The sequence below is a fragment of the Musa acuminata genome, chromosome BXJ1-9, assembly GCF_036884655.1.
Source record: "Musa acuminata AAA Group cultivar baxijiao chromosome BXJ1-9, Cavendish_Baxijiao_AAA, whole genome shotgun sequence".
Lineage (NCBI taxonomy): Eukaryota > Viridiplantae > Streptophyta > Magnoliopsida > Zingiberales > Musaceae > Musa > Musa acuminata.
Window position 1 is genome coordinate 49,014,658 of NC_088335.1, and position 21,701 is coordinate 49,036,358.

A 21,701-nucleotide genomic window follows, 5' to 3' on the forward strand; every position below is an offset into this window, starting at 1 on the left:
TGAATTTGATATTATCAATAATGAGATGATGATCATATTCTAAATCAACAATTCAATCATTTTGAAAGTTGATAGATGTCATGAACTCAATAATTTTTATTATAAAACATTTGCCCCAATCTTTAGCATTATAAAAATGTTCTACATTTACAATATTTTCTTCTTTAATCTTCACGTGATATTTTTGACAGATAATACTGTTCACCAAATTTAAAAGGAAGGCATCGTGATAATCTCAATTAAAGATAATGATCAATATTAGAGTGTGTACTATGTTGAGAAAAATCTCTTCTCTATTGCAAACATAGTTGATATTGAAAATTATATTCTTTTTAATCCTAATGAAATCAAGTTTCTTTGCTATATAAAAGAATTAAATGTAAACGTAGTACTGATAAAAAGGGTCAAAGATTTATATATTTTATCAATATCAAACTCTTCTATTGATAAGATGAGTATAAATGATAGTGATCTGGCAGACTTGATCATATAAATTTTTTAAATTAAATATTATGATGCAAAAAAGTTTAGTGAATGATTTTCTCACTCTTACTACTTTTAATAGTAATGAAGTTTACGAAGGTTGTTAATATGGCAAAGCGCACAAGCAATCTTTTAATATATCACTTTCAAAATGTAAATTTCCCTTAGAGCTTCTTTATAGTAATCTAAGGAGCCCTACTCAAACACTATCTTATTTACATTCTTGTTATATACTTCTCTTTATTGATGATTTTACAAAGTTCACTTGGGTCTATTTTATGAAGGAAAAATCATAAGTTTTTTCAAAATTTTAAGAGTTCAAAGTTAATAGTTGAAAGTGCTATTGAAAGTAAAAAATTAAAAGTTTTTTTAAGGTTGAATGAAAGATTCGACATCTTATGGAGACTTATAAGTGTTGGCTTCATGCAAATAATTTATCTAAAGTCTTATGAGCAAAAGGTATGATAAGTGCAACTTATGTTATTAATTGAACTATTATTAGTCCAATCAATTTAAAGTCTTCATATGAGCTCATGTTTAGTGAGAAATCAAATATTAAATATTTTAAAGTATTTGATTCTCTATGCTATATTCATATACCATACTTGAAGAGAAGCAAGTTTGATACTAATACTAAGAAATGCATCTCTATTAGCTATGATGAAAGGAAGAAAAGTTGAAAATATATGTATCTATAAACATAGGTATGTGGTATCTCGAGATGTTATGTTTGATGAGGTTTCTTTTTATTATCCTCCATAAATATTTTTTTTAAAAAACATCAATCACAATAATGAAATTGATATATGTTCAAAACTTGTGGTTGAGATTCTTTTGTCATCTAATATTTCTACGGATTTTGGCTCATCTTTTTCCTTATCTGAATCTACTCATGTTATTTTTTCACTACTAATAATGGAACAAAGTGATTGGGGGGAGTAATGATGTTCATAAAGAGAAAATTCAAATATTGAGAAGATAAAAAAAAAATTGTGAAACAGATAGAGATAATGTAAGCATGTCACTATTTTTTTATGAACCAATTGATGATTTTTAACTTACTTATTTTGACGAAGCCAAAGGTGTTAAAGTGTGGAAGGATATCATGAATGAAGAAATGAATGTTCTTCATAAAAATGAAACTCAAGATCTTATGTCAAGACTTGCTGGTTTCCTATAAGGAATTTGGTGTTATTTCTAATTTGCACAAGTTAATTCTTAAATTTGATCGTCATATGGATGTTGAGCCTTCTACACAAAGTCTAGTTAGAGATTTCAGTAATATTTCATCTAGCAAGTTTGGATCAGGCTTTGGGTCAAGAGGTATTCGTTTCCGAATGAAGCAACTTGATTCAGGTAGATTTTCGAATAGTATAAGAAAGCATATGGATGGTAACATTCACATGCACCTTAGAGAATACTTTGATAGAAGTTGTATTTCTATAGGTGATTCTATGCTTGGTGGTAGTTATGAGCGTGACTTAGCAAAGAAGCTAAGACTTATCTCCAAGAGTATACTTAATGTTAAAAAATTAAAGTATATTTTAAAAAATTATAAGTTAATATTTTACTTTTTAAATAAGATTAGATAGAGTTGGAGGGATAATAAATTCTTAGTTTAAAAAGTTCAAATATATTTTGATAAATTTCAAATTGATATTTTATCTTTTAAATAAGATTAGATAAAGTTGAAGAGATTAGGAACTCTTGCATTTCATATCTATAAATAAGGGGTATCTACCTATGAAGTCTCACGTATTCAAGCTAATAGGGCTAAAGTTAAAGAGTCGTACAAGATATATAAATATTTCTCTTCTTGGTAAGTTCAATAAAGTTTCTCTTTTTCATCTTGATTTTTTTTTCATTTGATTTATTTTTAGTTATTAGCTATTATTTAAGAAAGGGTGACACTTTGAGATCTGATGGACTGATTACTTTGATCTGTCTCTCATTGAATTGTGATTTGTTAATTGGACTTGGTTGAATCATAACAATGAACATATTTCAACTGGTCATATGTTTACAATTGTATGCATTTTTATCTAATCACCCTTAGCAATTCACTGTTGCTCCTAATTCATCAACATTGGTCTCTCGAAGAACATGATCCTGATTCATTTGGATCAAAAGGAAGGCCATCAAAATGCAAGGACACCACTTGTTTCTCATCAGCCAGAAAGGACGATCGATGATGATAAGAACAAAGGAAAGATCCTGTTAATGCTTGTTAGACCGAATACTTAGATCCCCAAAGAACAACACACTGCAACAGTTCATTTATTTTTGAGATCCACAGCATAAATTGCTCGAGAACACCAGTCTCAGCTGTTTATGACCGCACAGTTCCTTCTGATTTCACCTGAAGAGCCCGTCTTGACTCCGATGCTGCCCATCTTCTCCATGGACATCGCGAACCCGGCGAAGAATGTCTGCGGAGGGCTGTCGACGAGATTGACGATGGCTGTCTTGGCCGCGGCGTCCGTGGTCAGAGCTGCGTCGGATTCGAAGAGCCCTCTTCGCTTGAGCAGATTCCTGTAGTATCCAACATCGAACGTTCTGAAACTCCCAGGATCCATTTCCACGAGCGTGGTCTCGTCGGTGGCGTCTCTGCACTTGTTCTTCTTCAGATTCGTGGCGTAGAAGCCGTCCAGAGAAGGATCTTGATCGCCGTTCCCGGTGAAGTTGTACAGCCGGTCGCTGAAGGATTCGCAATGAGCAACTCCGATCGTGTGGGCTCCTGCAACAGCAAATCGGTCGATGTTAGCAGACGAAGAAGCGCAAGAAAAACGTCATTTTTCGTGTAAAATGATGAATCTGCAAGACACAAGTCGGCAAGAACTTAGATCGGCATGTGTTTACTATGCTGCAGCTCACCAGAGAGGAGAACAAGGTCTGCGGCATTTAGCCCTTTATTAGCAAAAGAAGTCTGCAGAGAGCTAAGGTTCGATGTGGGGGCTGGAATCTCAGATAATGCTTCCGATAAATTCGATATCAACCCGTCGCGACGGCCAGTCGGAACTCTCCAAATCGGGCCTCCCTGCCGTCAGACGAACAAGATGAGTGTCTGCATTCAGAACATTAGCTTGGAGCATGGTATGAGCTTATCGGCATACAATGACTCCGACCGCGTCTCGCGTAGCCAACGCAAGAATGTCCGCACACGAAACGATCCCCGGGCATTCTTCCTCCACCACGCTCTTCAGGCGATCGATGAAGTCGAACCCGCGGAGTGTTTGGTTCGGAGTCGCGGCCTTCTCAGCTTGGTTGGTGCTGGTTGAATTGATGAGCACAGAGCCATCACAACCCTGAGAATTGCATCAAACATGCCGTGAAGAAAGCAAGATTGAGTTGAAACGAATGCATTACATCGTACCCTCACAAAGCAATCATGGAAGTGCATCCGAAGAAGAGATGCTGCCACCGTTGGTGCATTTGGGATGTGCTCCTCCACAAAATCTAGGATCATCTTCTCTGCCTTGGGGCAACTGTCGTCATAGAAGCCCAGCTTCAGATCAGCATGAACACAACTCAAGAAACCCAAAAACACCAGTATCGTCGGACCCCGAAAGCTCATATTACTAGTGATTTTGCCTAAGTTTTCCTCAAGTTGCACCAAACTCTAAACATGGAGGCAACTTTATAGTCCTTCACGGAATCCTCTCTGTCCACTTGCTGTTGGAGCTTCGTCCTTAAAGCAGCAATGAGTGTGGCCTCCCTATCACCTATTTTACCTTTGCAGCACCTAAAGGCAATAAAATTAAGTCGCAAGCAGGTGATTGTAGGACAAGTTATCATAAGTTGGAAGCAGAATAAGAGTCCTCAAGAAATGGAGATTAGTGCACAACCTGCCACACTTGTCCTATGAAGAATATGCTTCTTGAATCAAAAGAACAAAATGATTGCAGACAAGAAATCGATCGAGGTACATAAGAAATCTGCACGCCACTATTTCTGAGGCAAAGGAATCTGTAGGACGATTGAATGATTGATCGAAGAGCCGTGTCCCTTCATTCGATCATGCACCTCTTTCTGTTCGCAAGATGTGTCTGGAGTCTGTCATCAAACGACAGAGTTGTTCTCAAGGCAAGTTTTGTTTCAGGCGCCACTCTTTCGCCGGAGACACCGAGGTGACCGTTCAAGTAAATGTTGACATGATGATTGCACACATTTAGCTTCAGCGATTCTTCTACTTGTTGCCCCGCATTCGTGTGAGAATTCTTGGATCATTACTCGTGATGCATTTCTGAAGGTATGAGAGCAGGTGGGAAGTGATGGGAGCCACAGACAACACAAAATTCTCTTTAAGAACACACACACTTGTCGCCGATGTATCAAATCCAAAAGTCTTAATTGTTCTCCATCGATGGTTGAATCAAACTGCATCACTCTCATCATTTTGTCCATAGCTTTATAGTTCAACTGAGTTGTAGCCCATTTGGAAAGCTACCAAATGTGTTGTAGTTCACATGAAAATTAAAGTTCATAGAGCTTACTAATAAACCTCTGCATGTGGGAAGCAAAAGCTAAGCTGCAAAAGGAGATGCGAGCATTTGCATTACATATTAGTATAGAAATGTTGCTCTAATGCATCGACATCATGACTAAACATACAGATAAATTGCAGTGATCATAGCATTAGAACAAAACTTCAAAACATTAGACACCCACGATTCACACTGCTCTCCCATTCTCCAATTATGATTGGACGGACTGTAGTGTTCACAGGAGAAGCTTTGTGAGTAGATGACCCTCATGTACATGTCTCTTCTCAAAGGAGCTTCCATGCGGTAACTTGAACAATGGGAGAGCTTCTGACGCACGTCTATTGGCATTCCATCTGCTTTCCACTGAGACAGACCTAACAGCTTGCAGAGCATAGGGATCAAATTCCATGCTTCAGAACAGGAAAAGAGAGGCGACATAAAGTACAGCAGATGAAGAAATGATCTTTCATGGAACAAAGACAATTGCTTATGTTTGCTAAATCCTAGTTTAAATACCCAAGCACGTTAAATTCGATCATAGGGGGCAAAATCTTGTGATCGAGAAAGCACAATGCTTTTCTTTAGTTTCAGGACCGAATGCTCCTTCGTTCACAAAGTAGATGCATGTTGGCCAACTCCAGTCTAATACACGAGTCATTATACCTTCCTTTGATGTGCGTACAGCACCTCAAAGCCATCTGCGGGCCACACTTTATTCTGTTCCCTCAATTCTCGAGCTCTATCAGCAACTTCTGAAGAAGAAAGTTATGCCATTCTTTGAAGCATTCCGCTCTGTTTCTCATGAACTCCAACTTCTGCACAAGCAAGGTTCCAGCTCCTCATGCTTCAGATCTCGTAAAACCTTTATGTACCTTATCCTGGTTACCAACATTTGGGGCCTCTAACGAGATGTTGACAAACATGAATCTCTTGGTATCCCACCAAGGTAAGGCTATCATGAATAAAGCTAATGATCAGACAACTATCGGTGTATCCACACAAATTAGAAGCAATTTACATCACAAATCAGAAATATATGTGAAATTGGGTAGCAGCAACCTGCAAAAGGTATGGTAGCTTGGAATTGCTGACTGATACATGGTTTTCTTCCCTTCCCTATTGTAAATATTATATCACTTAGGGTCGACAAATTTTTGTTAGATTGCATGCATGCATTAACATGGCAAAGGGTGATACAAACTGCAGAACAATTCAGCAGCGTGAAGTAAAGCAATTCACTTAGGATTTCCTTTAAGTGGTACCTAGTGGAGCCACTCTTACCAAAACACTCACTTTCGACGAGATCAATTACGTGAGTTACAAGATGAGTGATGAGACATCTGACACGTTACATATTATTTTTTTTATAATTATTTATTATAATTTTTTTCTCATTTTATGTTGTCCGTTACACATGTTCATGGATCTATATACTGAGAATCAGATTATGATAAGATCATAATAATAAGATTGATTTACCTTTAAATATAAATCCTAAATGATCTTAGTCATAGGTTGCTTGAGAGGTACATTGAGATAACTGGATAAATTGGTGCGTTGTATACCCGTCTATATGATGGAGGCGGTTGGTCTCATAACTACTTGTATGGAGACACTAGGGATATCGTGCAAGTGATTATTGGAGAATGAGTTAACTGATTGATCCACTAATGGAATGCTAGATGGTTGATGTGTTGAATCCCGGATTTTGATGATGATATTAATTGATGAGTTTACAATATAATCTGTATTTTAAGAAAAGTGATGCAAAGGACTAACTTTGATCATGAAAAGGCAAAACAATTGAAGTAGAAGAATCAAATATTGAGCTGAAGTTAGAGATCAGGCATCGGGCCGGAAGAATTGGACATGCATCAAGATTGGACGTTGTGAGAGTCAACATGTCGATAGATCGAGCAATACACCGAAAAAGAGCATGATGCATCGAGAGTTTGAATGAACCAATGATATGTCGGACAACATAATATTATATGTTTTGTAATCATTTAAGTCATGATCGTCGTAGTTTTAGATCTTAATTGAGTTAGATTCAAGTGTAACAATGTTAACTCAATTAAGGGTCCATTGGAACTGATTTGAGCTCATTTGGAGGCCTATTTAGTGACCCAAAGATTGAATCAAGCGGTGGAACCGCCTATGAGTTGGAAAAGTCAAGAGCACACTTTTCCAGGCTGTTCGATGATAGTACCATCCAGACTAGATGATGGTACCCTCAGCATTAATGCTGGCAGGTGATGGTATCGCCCAAGCTGGCGGTAGTACCGCTAGAGCCCCGTCTTCGATGCTCTACCAAGCGGTAGTACCGCCCAGCACAGTGGTGGTACCGCTCATACCCGAAATACTCAGAAATTTAAATTTTTGACTTTATTTTTGAAATCATTTGGGGTCTATAAATACCTCACTTATCCTTGCTGAGAAGACACAATAAAGAGTGAACTAAAATGCTAGTGAATCAAAGTTGTAATCTTGAAAAGTGTTGAGAGTTCCTCTCATTTTTTTTCAAAAGTTTAAAATTCTATCTAACGGAGGTATGAGACTCGTAAATGTTTTCTCTTAAATTTGTAAAAAGGAGAAAGAGTTGTAAGAGAGTAGTTAGGCTTTACCCATTGAAAGAAGATCGTTAGTGAACGCCGATGGCCTCGAAAGAGGAATCGAGAGTGGACGTAGGTTACGATGACCGAATCACTATAAACTCGATCTACATTTATATTGTGCTTTTCATTGTAATTGATTATTGATTTAATTGTCTACTACTCTTACTTGCACTTTAAGTTTAAACGTATTTTCGTTATGATTTTATAGTTCAAAATTTTTAAACCGATGTTTTTACGAAAACACTAATTCACCCCTTAGTGTCGAAACAGTCATAACATGATGATACATCATTGTCAGACAGTGATTCTGTCGTCCTAGTGGTGAATCCGATCATTAAATACCAAAGATGTCATATATGAGTACTCCACTCTTTGATGCTGAACTTGTAACTCTGGAAGTTCCAGATCTAGCACAACTAACCGTCAAAAGTGACAATCAATTTTATGAGAGCTATTGAGTGTTGATAGAAGATTATTCACTCTCAGTGTTATGAGAATAATATCTTATATGTTTTTGCTCAAACAAATCCTTCTCCAGAAGAATCCGATTAGAGTGAGGCTCGAGTAGAAATCATATGGGTTTAATAACACTATACCCGGAATGTAATCTTTAAGATATTAGATGGATAAGAAACTATAAATACATATAATTAAGGACAGATATGTCCAATAGATTACATTTCATATATCATTTGGAGAGTGACCTAGTACGTTTTCACTAATCTAGAAAGAGTTCTGATATGTATAGATTACATTTCATATATCATTTGGAGAGTGACCTAGTACGTTTTCACTGATCTAGAAAGAGTTCTGATATGTATGACTCACGACAAACTCAATATTTGACCTAGAGGATATTAGATATCCGTCGAAACCCTTATCTTATTGGATATTCAGTAAACTTGTTAAATTCTATAGATGAAATCCAATACGAGTCAAAAATTCATTAATCTAAGTGTGATGAGTAGTTAGATAAAAATCTAATACCAAGATCTAATACCCAATATAATATGATAAATTTATAATGTTCTCTATAAATGCGAGAAGAAGTAGACTAAATCTTTTTTAACAACCACCTCCTATACACTTTACGTTATGCTTTTGAACAGCATAGAATGAGTATCTTCGTACACATGATCTAAACAAAATATTTCAATACCAAAAAAACTCCCTTGAAAAGTTTTCACCTGTGTTGATCGAACACCACTGAACACACATAATTAATTGGATACATTAAATATATAAAACAGCAGTAGCAACATCAGCATCAGCATCAGCATCGTACATTAGCAAGAGAAGGGCAGCAGCAGTCGATAAAAACATAATGGCACTGACACAAGTTATAGAACACCAGAGACTCCACAAGACAACCATAGACATTCACCAAACAAAGATGTCAACAATACATGCCAACGATACCAATGCTTATTCCTTCAGACCTCCGATAGGACTTCCACGCACACCAACAGAGAGAACACTAAGACAGCAAAGCAGCGGACACATACAGCCCAAAAGGGTTAATGACCCCCGCGGAGGCGGAGCACCAGGTGAAGGGTGGATTCCTTCTGAATGTTGTAATCTGCCAGGGTGCGCCCGTCCTCCAGCTGCTTCCCAGCAAAGATCAGCCTCTGCTGATCCGGTGGAATCCCCTCCTTGTCCTGGATCTTTGCCTTGACATTATCAATCGTGTCCGAGCTCTCCACCTCCAAGGTAATGGTCTTCCCTGTAAGCGTCTTAACAAAGATCTGCATGCCACCCCTAAGTCTCAGCACAAGGTGAAGGGTAGACTCCTTCTGAATGTTGTAATCTGCCAGGGTGCGGCCATCCTCAAGCTGCTTGCCGGCAAAGATGAGCCTTTGCTGGTCCGGGGGAATACCCTCCTTGTCCTGAATCTTGGCCTTTACATTGTCGATGGTGTCCGAGCTCTCCACCTCAAGGGTGATGGTCTTCCCAGTCAAAGTCTTGACGAAGATTTGCATGCCACCACGGAGGCGGAGGACAAGGTGGAGGGTGGACTCCTTCTGGATGTTGTAATCAGCCAAGGTGCGGCCATCCTCGAGCTGCTTGCCGGCAAAGATGAGCCTCTGCTGGTCGGGGGGAATGCCCTCCTTATCCTGAATCTTGGCCTTGACATTGTCAATGGTGTCAGAACTCTCCACCTCGAGGGTGATGGTCTTGCCAGTCAAGGTCTTGACGAAGATTTGCATGCCACCACGGAGGCGGAGGACAAGGTGGAGGGTGGACTCCTTCTGGATGTTGTAATCAGCCAAGGTGCGGCCGTCCTCGAGCTGCTTGCCGGCAAAGATGAGCCTCTGCTGGTCGGGGGGAATGCCCTCCTTATCCTGAATCTTAGCCTTGACATTGTCGATGGTGTCAGAACTCTCCACCTCGAGGGTGATGGTCTTGCCAGTCAAGGTCTTGACAAAGATTTGCATGCCACCACGAAGGCGAAGTACGAGGTGGAGGGTGGACTCCTTCTGGATGTTGTAATCCGCAAGGGTCCGGCCATCCTCAAGTTGCTTACCGGCAAAGATCAGCCTTTGCTGGTCTGGAGGGATTCCCTCTTTGTCCTGGATCTTAGCCTTGACATTGTCGATGGTGTCAGAGGATTCAACCTCAAGGGTGATGGTCTTGCCAGTGAGAGTTTTAACAAAGATCTGCATCTGATCAAAGAGATAAAAGAAGAAAGGAGTCAGAAAACAACCATCAGATCTAATACACAAAAAAGGACTACTGGACTAACAACAATTGATCAGATCTGAGACGGATCATGCAAAGTGTACAAGAAAAAAAATGAATGACCTAAAATTAAAATCAACCACTTCGACTAAATGATCAAAAGCGACACATCAATATGCTTCAAATCTGAGACGAAGCTTCCTACAAGAAAACATATGCAAGACGTGGTAGATCGTGTCACAACAATATAAGAATCGACTTTTATAGAACAACTAACATATCACAAAAAAGAAAATCGCAAACGATTACCAAATCTCTCAAAGGAGTCGGCAAAGAATCAGACAATTGTTAACAACAACATCAATAAAATAGAAAGAAAACGATTGATCTACCCCTTCATCCATTAACATCGAAGCTACAGAAAATAAAAATAAAAAAGGCAAAAAAGGCCTAAAATAGGGAAATACTCAGGTATAGGCGAAAACATACCTTGAAGCAAAGGAAGAAAACTTGCAAGCCTTTCGACAATATTGAATAGAGCGCATTGAGATCGGGCCTGAGGAGCCTTATTTATAGCCATCTTCTGGCGTGAGATTACCTACCGGTGATGTTACCTAAAAAGAGTTCAGCCAGTGATCGCCGCACAAGTGGACGGACGATATAAGAGACGTATCCTGCTACCGCAAGGTAGGACGTCGCTGTCGGAGTAACGTGTATCCGTCCTATTCCCACATTACAGTTCATGACTCACGCGTGGGTTCCATGTTGCTTCGCCAACCAGCAAGCTGGTAGGTGAGGCGAGCATTACTCTCTCGTGGCACGGGTGCCGTTCAAAGATAACGGCGTTGCATTCGAGAAGGAATTCGTCCGTTGCCAGATTTTTCCCGAGTACGCCAGAGGTGACCGCACGCAGAAGAAATCACATGCACGTGCCCTTGACAGGCGTCAGGCTTCCATCTCGGATGCCACAGCTGTGGGCCCAGTTGATTTGGCGATCGGACAAAACCTCATGTGGGACCCAGCAAGTTCAGTCCTCCTCCTATCCCTCCTGGACTAGTTGGGTATCCGCGTGGGATGTAAGAGAAGTGTCTCATTTACCTGCGATCCTTGGTGATGGCAGCGGTAAGAAGAGACGACGTAGCGATTCCACGATATGCTCATTCTTTTCATCAAAAGAAGACGATCATCTTTTGTGCAGCTTAAATTTCCTTTGATTTTGTTGCAGCTACATATCGAGTTACATCCAGCACTAGAAAATATGTATGTTCTGGATTGCTTTATAAGAGATTCAAGACAAATTAAGAACTCGCACTTTGTGAAACAGTCGCAGTCGCAGTCTTCATCAAGTCTACCAAGTAATCGCATTTCCTAATGCAAAATAGCTGATGTTCTTTTGGTAAGAAAGATTTCTGCATCTTCTTACCACGTTCTATGAAGATGGCAGCGAATGCCCATCATCCGAAGTTGGAGGACCATTTTGTGTACCACTCGGTTTTTTCGTGATGACTTTGTTGATTTCTTCTTCCTTCATGTCGAAGAAGCGAATCAAAGCCTTGATGCTCTTTAACTTGCATAGGGCATGTTGGCTTCCGTCGATCAAGTCGTTTTCTCTGGGCTTGTCGACCTCTGCGCTGCTGTACATGGCATACTGATAGCACACCTTTATGCAGAAAAGGATGAGAGCAAGAAAACACACGATGCCACTGAGGAGGAAGAGACCCCAGAAGCTACTGAGACTTAGCCGGTTCGCTTCTTCTTCAACACCTTGGGAAGGACATCCAGCACGCGACAACCATTTCTCGTGGATCGTCTGGAGATCGCCATTCTCGGATAGTGCCAGGATTGCAGTGGACAGGTCAACCGCAAGAGGAGAGTCCCTCTGGAATGCCTGTCGGAGAATGAAAATTGAAGTCCACATTAAAATTCTATAGATTCGACAAAACTGTATCCGCACAAAGGATATTGCATGACAGACTGACTACATCGTACTAATCGATTCTTGGTTGAACTTATTTCATGAAAGTAGCCTTCAGAAATATCGAGTAGAGGTTCACATCTCGACTATTGTCGTAATGTAAAGCTTCACTTTTCACACAAGAAGATGATAGAGATTTGCTTGGGAGTTCATTATTTGCACTTGTCATGTTTGTTTGTTCGTCTTCGTAGCCATATAACAATGAAGACTTGCTAAGACTTTTTGTTGTCTATCAATTCTGAATCTCTAAGAGAATCTGAAATGAAGAAAACAGTTCAAATGATACTGGAATTGCTCTTAAAAGAAAAGAGTAATGCTTCGAGTGCCAATGAATCCTGAGCTGCTGTTACCATAAAGATGTGTTGATGTTAACAGAGGGTAACGATGCTTGCATTCTTGGATCGAGATACTTACAAATCCCCATCCATTTTTGGTGAACTCTTGACCCACGATCTTGAACTGGCAGTAGGCAGACAAGAAGATCTCGACGTATGGAATCTCATCGACGATGGCTGCCACACCACCACCCTTTGGCCCCAGCCGGAGAGCCCTAGCATACTCTGCAGGGGAGTTCAGAGGTACGAGTCTGGACGCAGGAATGTTGAGCTCTTCTATCATGTAATTCCTCGAAAACTTCCCCTTCTGGTAGCCAATAGGTTCAGAGGACGAGAGCAAGCTGTCAAGCCCAGTAATCCCTGATGAGAGCTGTTGAACTGTGAGGATTGACGTCAAGCTGGCTGTGTAGCTCGAGTTGATAATTAGGACTACGAACATCCATACTATCAACACGAATCGCCCGAGCGTACTGACTGTGTTCTCCCCTGCACAATTTTCACACACAAAAACTCGTAAATGTATGTTGGAGCTAATTTGTACCAATAATTAGGAAATGGTTGTTTAAATTGTATCAGACGTATCGTGAATCTCACTTACTATGTGCGAAAAACATTGTTGAGAAGCTAAACCTGCATGGTGGACAGGGTAGAAAGAATTAGTGAGTGTTCATCATATTTTCTTGGAAGAACCGAGAATTAGCCTACAACTTGGAACTACAAAAAGCCTCAGAAGATGGTATCTATCTATCTGCAGAACATGTGGATCCAACAAGCTGAGCAGATTGCATTTAGACAAATGGTTTTCGACTGTTGAATTTACCATGCTTGCCTCATGACAAACTTGAAACCAGAGAAAGAAGAAATCATTTTGCCATGGCCATTTTCCACATTGAAACCGGACAAATATACCTTGTATGAACACTGTATAAAGCTGGCATTTTGAGGAAGAGGGAAGCAGTGAAGCACACTCACCAGAACATGGTCGCGATCTGTTTTCTCGGTGCTCCACGGAACTCCGGGTTGCTCCGATGCTCAAGAATCCAAACGACAGCGCCCACCAGGAAAAAGAAAGCTCCGATGACACACCACATCTTCACTGTGAATGGTTTCAGGAAGGCCCAAGCATTCGAGCTACTCTCTCGGACGCGAGTGACTATGACCAGTCCTGACTCGATGTACGGCTGCGTAAAATCCACGATTCTCGTTCTGTTTCTCACGATCGCAATGTCCCCTACGGCAGCATCGAGTTCCTGAAGAGAGAAGAATCAAGAACGTCATCCAGGGGTACCAGTAGAATGAAGTGGACAGAAACAGTGAGAAGTACTTGCATTTCGAGCAACCATGCTCACGATATCGTCGTAATTTGGATTCTGAGAACCATCTCCGATGACTATAAACTTGCACGGAACTGGGTAAGGCAGCAGCTTAACCGCGGCATTGAATACATCGATGCAGAAGCCACTCGGATCGGTTGAGTTGGAACTGCCCCACACAATCTCTTTGAAGCTTGCTTTATTAGGAACGCCAATCCTCAGCGGCTTGCCATTGTTGGGGAACACCCAACCACGAGGCTGCGTCGTTGTCTCACCGGGCCACACAACACCGTGGAGCTGCCGCTGAACAGGGGTGGACGCATTGGGTGGCTGCATGTACAAGACTTCGGGGGAAAGGACTGAAAGGCCAGAGTAATTGGACCAGTACCCGATCAACCGAGGCCCTGTTCCTTCGATGTTGAGAATGTCGTACGCCGGTCGAACGAGGTTTCGATCTGAATCGAACTGCAGTCGTCCAGATACGCCTGTGAAGTTTGTGAGCAGCAGTTGATGAAGCAGACGCTCGCCTCCGTCGAAAACTCGCAGCGTCGCCAAGCGGAGGGAGCTGCCCTTGGCATCGTGCAGCCGAGGATCAACGGAGAAATTTATGATCTGTCCTGCACTCAGAAATCGGTCGATAGCACGAGCGACCAACCAGACCGAGTCGTAAGCATACAATCCATAGCTGTTCAAGCTCGCCGTGGTGTTTCCTTCCTGGATCACGCTCTTCCATCTCGACGTCAATCGTCTCTTGAGGTCAGACTCCGGGGTGTGGTGGCGGAGAACGATGACTCCTTGCACGAGGCTCATGGTGCTCGGATCCTCCGTCCCGAACGAATCCAAATCTGAAGCAAGCCAATCAGTAGCTATCCACACGTATCCGGTGCCCATCATCCCCATATTCTTGGCCAGGGAGAAGACGCTGAGGCCGGAGTCAGGGTTGACATGGACGACGTAGACCCGAGACTCCATCAGATTGACGCCCGCCAGCAGGTCACGGATCACGTCGGAGTCGGCACCGGGAGGGAAGCCGGCCTTGTACGAGATCTTGGACCTCTTCCTCGCGAGTGCATCCCCGAGCGCTATCACGCCTCCCCTGCCGTAGTTGTCGTCGACATAGATGGCCGTCACCTCCCTCCACCCGAAGTGTTCGACCAAGTCCGCAACGGCATTCATCTGGAAGTAATCACTGTGGGTTGTTCGAATGAAGTAGGGGAATTCAAGTGGAGAAAGGGTCGGATCCGTGGCAGCAAACGATAAGAGCGGCACGTGAAGCTCGTTGACGACGTGGGAGATGACATGGCCAATGCCTGAGGACTGCGGACCGACGACCGCGACCACTTTCTTCTCCATCAGTTGCAAGGCTGCATCGGTGTGATGGAGAAATGGTGCAAAATATGATGAGAATTAAGAGAAATTAAAGCAAGAACGGCACAAGAAAACTCATGTGATGATCACGCGTCCTCTTTAAGCAGCTGAGCAGGGAAAAACAATATCATCAACCAAATCCTGAGTTCACCTTCCACTGTTCCGACGAAGCCGCTGCAGTTGGTGTCTTGTGCGATCACGTTCAGCGTCGTCCCCGCCAGGATTGTGGAGTCCGCGTTGACATCCTCGGCGGCGAGCTCGATCCCGATCTTGGCGGCCCTTCCAATGGTGGAATTATAGGTGAAAAGGGCACCGATGTTCACCATGGTGGGCTTCGAGGAGGAACTGGGTCCGTTGCCAATCTGACACACAGCTCCATGTAGACCAAGCAAGAACCACATGGCAAGCAGTGAAGCCGAGGCCATGGTCTCCGAGAGAACCAATAGGATTGTTGCCTTGCTTTCTGTTCTTGATTATAACATGTGAAAGTGTTGCTCAAAAGAACTGCTAATCTAACGTGAAATCTTATAAGAAAAGATCGAAGGGAGGAGATGTTTGAGGGATAAGAAAGCACAAAGAGGACCTGAAACCTCCTCTTTTGGCTGTCGGGGGAGCAGGGAAGTTTCAGAGCATGGACTGATGAGAAGTAAAGAATTGCATGCCTCCTTGCTTTCCCATGTGCTTGGAGAATCCCTTCTTTATAGGCTTGGAAAACAGGGAAAGAACCATACTTCACTTTTCAAAACTAGTCTCTCTCTCTCTCTCTCTTGAATCAGTGCCTTGTACAGAGATAATATTCCATTTCTGTAGGGAGAAGGTTATCATCTCAAATGTTATGGAGAAGAAGAGGTGGGCAGGATTGTCTTCATGTCATTGTCACAAAAGCATATGATGCCCACTGCATGATTTAGAATGAATGCCACAGCACTGATGCCTCTGATATTCTCATTACAAATAATAATGTCCAATTCCCAAAATCATGAATTCCATTACAATGTTTGCGAGAAATCTCAACTCAATGGCTTTTTTTCTCTTTTGATTTTGTTGGCACTTCTGCTTTGACTGCTTTTCTTTTCACATCTGAACCATGCTAAGGTATGCAACACATGAGAAAAAGATACACAGTAGGCTACAGGTGGAAAAGACACTGAGAACAGAAAGATGTCAAGTGAAACTTTGTTGTTATTCTTCTAGAGGATTTATCTTGTTCTTAGCTCACTACAACTATCTCATGCACTTTCTCTAAATCATTTTAAGAATATGTCCATGGTAAGTGGATTCCAAAAGAATATATAATATTGCTGGGACTAAATGGAGGGAGAAAACACTTGCCACTACAAAGATTGATGTTGGCTTAAGAGGCACTTGGAACCATAATTTCCACCTCAAATGAAAATGTCCATTTCTCATATGTTTGCCACTCATCCATAGGGAATATCGATATATATTTTTTATCATAATTTTGTAGGTTTGCTTAAAATAAAAGTATCTTTAGATATTAATTGTGTCTGGGAATAAATGCTTCCACTAAAATTGGTGGTTTCAAGAAATTTATACTACACAAACAATTAATGAAGGTTTTGTAAAATGCAATTCAGAATATTAAATTAAAACTACACAAGTAATAGGCCATTCCATTCATGTGGCATATAGATAATTTTCTTCATCAAGAATTGACTGATTGATTGACATAGAAGATTAGTGTTCTATGATGTGCTGCTATTGTTTTCTTTATCCAGAATAAGTGTGGCACCAAAAGAATGTTCTAAGTGTAATGTTAATTGTCTAAGATAAATAAAATATCATACACTTTTTGAAGGAATATAAATTCGATTGTGAAATAAAAGAGATGGAGAGAGGAACCTACCATGAGGATGCCTATAAATATATTAGATAAGGACAATCTACTTGCTGCTGGCTACACCTTTTGTTCTCTCCCTCATGGGTTCCCATGAGACAAGAACAACTAAAGGATTGTTCAGATTAGTTTCAAAGATGGAAGAGATTTAAGATTGATTCATAAAATTATAATAAATATATTATTACTAATTTTAATTTAAATTGCATCGATGATAATTTCATGACAATTGATATATAGATTGATAGTATTAAGACATATATCATGTTACGATTTAAAATGTAAAAAGAGTTTGTAACGTCGGATTAAAATTGATTTATAAAGATATGATAAATACACTACTATACTACTATTAATTAAAATTAAAATTGATAAGTTAATTATCTCATCAAATCATATCATTTTAGATGTCCTTATTGTTCATATAATTTGGATGTAATTAAAAAAAAAAGGTGAACTTTGATATAATAATAAGATTGTTGATTTAAAAGGGCCTTTTTTTTTTATTATTCATATTAATTTTATCTACATACTAGGAGTCCTGTGCTTTTGCTACATCCATATTAAAACAAGTTACAATTTAGTTCTATTTGTCCCAATCTTTCTTTCTTTTTTGGGTTAAATGAAAGCAGGAAACATGGGGAATCTAATGTTATTCCCTTATAACCACATTGAATTGAGAAGACTGCAGTGTGATGCTTGTTTTAATTATTATAAGAATGTTTCATGTAACAAAAAAGTAATTATCTCAGATTAAGATGACTGTACATATACTATTTTATAGTGAATATTCACAAAGTTCAATAATGATGATTAATGAAATTATTATCAAATATGATAATAATAATAATAATAATAATTTAATCCACTTTTATCCTTTGGATTAAATGATAGTCCTATAATATAAAAAGCTATAACTTCATATTGTGATACCCATAGAGTTTTTCCAAGGGTTGTTCATGTTCTTCTTATTGCCAAGTGTTAATGGAATTGTATAGTGGCTACTGACAAATCATTATCATATATTTAAAATGGATTGCATCCCCTACTGTCCATATTTAAAGAGCTATAACTTCAGATTGTGATACCCACATAGTTAAATGGAAAATGCATAAAATATTTATGATTAATATCCATGAAATTGAATAACTGGGGCCTTGTGGGTTGTTCTTGTTCTTCTTGTTGCCAAGTGTTAATGGAATTGTATGTTGACTACTAACAAATCATTATCACATATTTAAAATGGATTGCATCCCCTACTGTCCAAATGTCTGTCCAAGCATATTCTAATCAAACATGTGTTGGAGGTGGATCCAATGTCTTGAATTTGAACTGTTGGAAACCTAGATTTAATAACCTAAACCTAGATGCAAACTTGAAGATAGACCTTACTTGACCATATCATCAATCTACTACTGCATTAGGCTGATCATATCAGACCAACCTGGGCCATAACTTGGTATTCCTGAAGGTTTTGTAGGCCATGTCCTCCTCTCCCTACCACAGAGACCATAAGGAATAGGTGCAAATGGAGAAGTTTGACACATCAGGCAACATCCCCTTCTTTACAATGCCTTGCTCAAAGAGTCTTTACCTCTGGGAATCAACCATGAATGTTGATCTCAGTATAGCTTTTGGGAAATGGTACCACTCATGTTGCTTCATTCCAGAGAAATTTTCACCAACTCTTGTAGCTGGTCTACTACTAATAGTAACTGGCCTGTGGTGCATGGAGATGAATATGAGCATGCGTTTTGCCATGGTGCCATGATAAATTCCTTGATCTCATAAAGCCACTTGAATGATACTTAAAAAAGACCTTCTAAATCATGCATGTTAGAATCATGTTTGTTGCAGCATGCAAGAGTGACTGCCATGGTAATCAGTGTCATTGTGTGAAATGATTCTTGCTAAACCTTTTGTTTATCAGAGAAGAAATTGCAGTAACCCTTTTCTTCGTTGTAGGAAAGCTATGGATTGACCTGTTCATCCAATGGTTAGGTTGTTCAAGATGGCATCCTTGCAGATGTGGAAGATGACACCAAGCTCCATATGGTAATTTGTTCCAGAAGGCAGCTCTCTCCACCATTTCAGAATTGCTTCGATGGTAAACATACTGTTTATGGTTCCCTCAAAACAAACATGTATGTTTTTGGGTTGCATCTTCCACTGGCATCCAGCCAGAGTCCAACCATGACATCAATAAAATTCAATTAGCATAAGAGTCACCAAGAGTGCTATATATAGCCATTGCCACCTTAACCAGTGAATCAAGAGCTGCATCATCAGAGTAGCTGAACTCTCTAGCTCTTGCTTCGCAGGATGGCTCCAGCACCTGTGAACCTGTGTCTTGTTCTTCTGCTACTTCTCTTCCTTAGCTCTGGTATGACAAAATTGTTTGTGATCTATCTCAAATGTATTTTACTGGATATCATTCTTCTGCATCCATTACAAGTTTAAGCTAGTCAGTCAGCTCACAGTTTTCTGAATGTTTTCTCTCAGGGGGAACTATCAACACAGTTGATGCCCAGGTGCGTATGAAACCTCTCTGCAACAATTGATTTTACTGTTCTCTCTCTCATAATTAATTGACCTAAAAGAAAACCTAAATGAGCTCGAGTTTCCGGTGACTTCTCCATGTTTATCCTAAGTTGACTGCCCTGATTCTTGTCATTCCAGAAAACATGGTGCGTGGCCAAACCTTCAACCAGTGATACAGCTCTGAAGGACAACATCGAGTACGCCTGTTCTCAGGTCGACTGCAGCGTGACTGAAAGGGGAAAGCCCTGCTTCTACCCTGACACACTGATCTCCCATGCTTCGGTGGCCATGAACCTCTACTATCAATCCCGGGGGAGGAACCACTGGAACTGCTACTTCAATAACTCTGCCGTCACCACGGTCACTGATCCAAGTCAGTATGAGCTTCAACTTTCTTGTTTCTACTTGGTACTACAATTTTTCTCAAGGAGATTATATTGTTTGATTGCAGGTTATGGAGCCTGCAAGTATGCTTAGTAGAAGAAACTTCCCCGACCTAAGGACTGCTGTGTGGTCAACCTACCAGTGATAGAATCATCACCTAGAACTGGGATTAAATAAGATTAGTTGTGAATGTAAAGAGAAGCTCTTGTTGCCGCTTGCAGCAGTTCCTCCCTCTGTTTTCTATCTTCAGGTGGCACGCAATAGTCACATATGTAGTTGATAGAAAGTTTATGATGAACGATATATGAAACGCCGCAATGTCTACGATTAATTGCTTGTGACATACAACAACTGAATTAACGGGAATTATGATGCTGTTAAATGCACAAAAAGGTGGAGTTGACAGGAGATCAGAAGAGTAAGTTGACTAAGAAGCAGCAGAAAGAAAAGGTCACGAGATCGGGACTTGTGGATGCTTAATTCATAGTCTGCGCACAGAGAGCTGAAGGATGAGTTGCTTGATCTCGTCGCTGGCTGCCCTCTCCAAGCCGGTCCTTCCCTCGCCATCTCTGACATCGTACTTCGCACCTGCTCTCAGCAGCTCCTCCATCTTTGGCTTGTCTCCCTCCGACGCTGCCGCCATCAGCAAGATGTCCACAGGGTGAATCTTCTGGTCGAGGAGAGTTTCCATCTTATCATACGAACCCTCGGCCGCAAGCATTCCCATGTTCTCGAAGTACTGCAGAAAGAGAAGATGACACAAACACTTCACGTTGTTTGCCTGTCCACAACACGATAAATGTGTGCCTTATTTCCGTGATGTCACCTGTTCGACGTCGTACCGACTGAAATCATCGCGGGATTGGCTTCCGTAAATGCCGGCACCCTCGGCGTCGACGCCGGTGGCCGTGCCCGAACCAGCGTCGCAGGGCCCCACCTTGGCCCTTAGCCTGGATGCCATCAGCCAGCCAAAGCTTCTCCTGATGGCCAAAAACGGAGACCTCGGTCTCTCCACAGAACGAAGAGCAGTCGAAGAAAAAGAAGAAGAGGAGCTGTTGGTGGTGCCTAAGGAGGAAGAAGGGTAGAGATAAATGCTGCAAGGAATGGAAGCCATTGCTGTTCGAGGACCGGAAACAAGTGGATCAGAGGAGAGGAGGAGAACGAGATCGACTGGAGCAATAAAAGAGCGATCTTTGCTGCGTTCTTCACGTCCATATTTGTTACCGATTCCATTTATCCATTCCGATTCCCAAGAGAGATGCATAGAATTCAGCGGCTGGATTCTCGAATCTGGATGCTGCGAATCCACAGATTGCTCCGCGGAAGCCACCCAAAGCGGCAAGCAGACCACTCGGGCTGTGGAAGTGCTGCGAGAACCGAGCTTCACTCCTGCGATCACAGGACTGAGGACGAGCCGGGAGGATACTGGTGATTCCGGATAAGGTTTCGGGTATACCTGTGGCTTATTATAACTTAGAGAGCTCCGTAGCGAACACTTACAGAAGCAGTGAAAGCAGCTTGCGATGGCACTTTTGTAATAATTGCTCCTTTATTACAAATCATATTGTAATTATATAACAATTTGCTGATTGTAATATTCTATTTGCTAATATGTGTACATTACAACATATAAATATAAATAGAATAATAAATCTGTAATTTACGT

At 40.9% G+C, this 21,701-nt stretch overlaps 5 protein-coding genes across 7 annotated transcripts; 1 reads left to right on the forward strand and 4 right to left on the reverse strand.

Moving 5' to 3' along the window:
• Positions 1-2,678: 2,678 nt before the first annotated feature.
• LOC103999538 (peroxidase 39) lies at positions 2,679-4,126 on the reverse strand. Its single transcript, XM_009421318.3, has 4 exons — positions 3,857-4,126; positions 3,597-3,788; positions 3,358-3,520; positions 2,679-3,220 (listed from the first exon to the last, which is right to left on the reverse strand). Exons 1-4 carry the CDS (start codon positions 4,055-4,057, stop codon positions 2,805-2,807), a joined length of 972 nt encoding a protein of 323 aa, XP_009419593.2. The 5' UTR covers positions 4,058-4,126; the 3' UTR covers positions 2,679-2,804.
• A 4,766-nt stretch (positions 4,127-8,892) lies between these two features.
• On the reverse strand, positions 8,893-10,905 carry LOC135594021 (polyubiquitin-like). The gene is made up of 2 exons (XM_065084426.1): positions 10,751-10,905; positions 8,893-10,245 (listed from the first exon to the last, which is right to left on the reverse strand). Exon 2 carries the CDS (start codon positions 10,243-10,245, stop codon positions 9,100-9,102), a length of 1,146 nt encoding a protein of 381 aa, XP_064940498.1. The 5' UTR covers positions 10,751-10,905; the 3' UTR covers positions 8,893-9,099.
• Positions 10,906-11,511: 606 nt separating this feature from the next.
• On the reverse strand, positions 11,512-16,028 carry LOC103999537 (glutamate receptor 3.5-like). Of its 3 annotated transcripts, XM_009421316.2 has the most exons (7): positions 15,836-16,028; positions 15,404-15,715; positions 13,900-15,248; positions 13,544-13,821; positions 13,170-13,201; positions 12,651-13,057; positions 11,512-12,149 (listed from the first exon to the last, which is right to left on the reverse strand). In XM_009421316.2, exons 2-7 carry the CDS (start codon positions 15,675-15,677, stop codon positions 11,691-11,693), a joined length of 2,799 nt encoding a protein of 932 aa, XP_009419591.2. In that variant the 5' UTR covers positions 15,678-15,715; positions 15,836-16,028; the 3' UTR covers positions 11,512-11,690. The 3 variants fall into 3 exon arrangements, with proteins under 3 accessions (XP_009419591.2, XP_009419590.2, XP_064940497.1); XM_009421315.2 differs by having other exon boundaries at positions 15,404-16,028; XM_065084425.1 differs by lacking the exon at positions 11,512-12,149 and adding an exon at positions 12,167-12,492 and having other exon boundaries at positions 15,404-16,027.
• Positions 16,029-19,374: 3,346 nt separating this feature from the next.
• LOC135594440 (glucan endo-1,3-beta-D-glucosidase-like) lies at positions 19,375-20,241 on the forward strand. The gene is made up of 4 exons (XM_065084824.1): positions 19,375-19,493; positions 19,613-19,641; positions 19,790-20,024; positions 20,103-20,241. Exons 1-4 carry the CDS (start codon positions 19,433-19,435, stop codon positions 20,126-20,128), a joined length of 351 nt encoding a protein of 116 aa, XP_064940896.1. The 5' UTR covers positions 19,375-19,432; the 3' UTR covers positions 20,129-20,241.
• A 99-nt stretch (positions 20,242-20,340) lies between these two features.
• LOC135594439 (protein LHCP TRANSLOCATION DEFECT-like) lies at positions 20,341-21,481 on the reverse strand. The gene is made up of 2 exons (XM_065084823.1): positions 20,862-21,481; positions 20,341-20,774 (listed from the first exon to the last, which is right to left on the reverse strand). The coding sequence occupies exons 1-2, from the start codon at positions 21,297-21,299 to the stop codon at positions 20,517-20,519; spliced, it is 696 nt and encodes a 231-aa protein (XP_064940895.1). The 5' UTR covers positions 21,300-21,481; the 3' UTR covers positions 20,341-20,516.
• Positions 21,482-21,701: the final 220 nt, after the last annotated feature.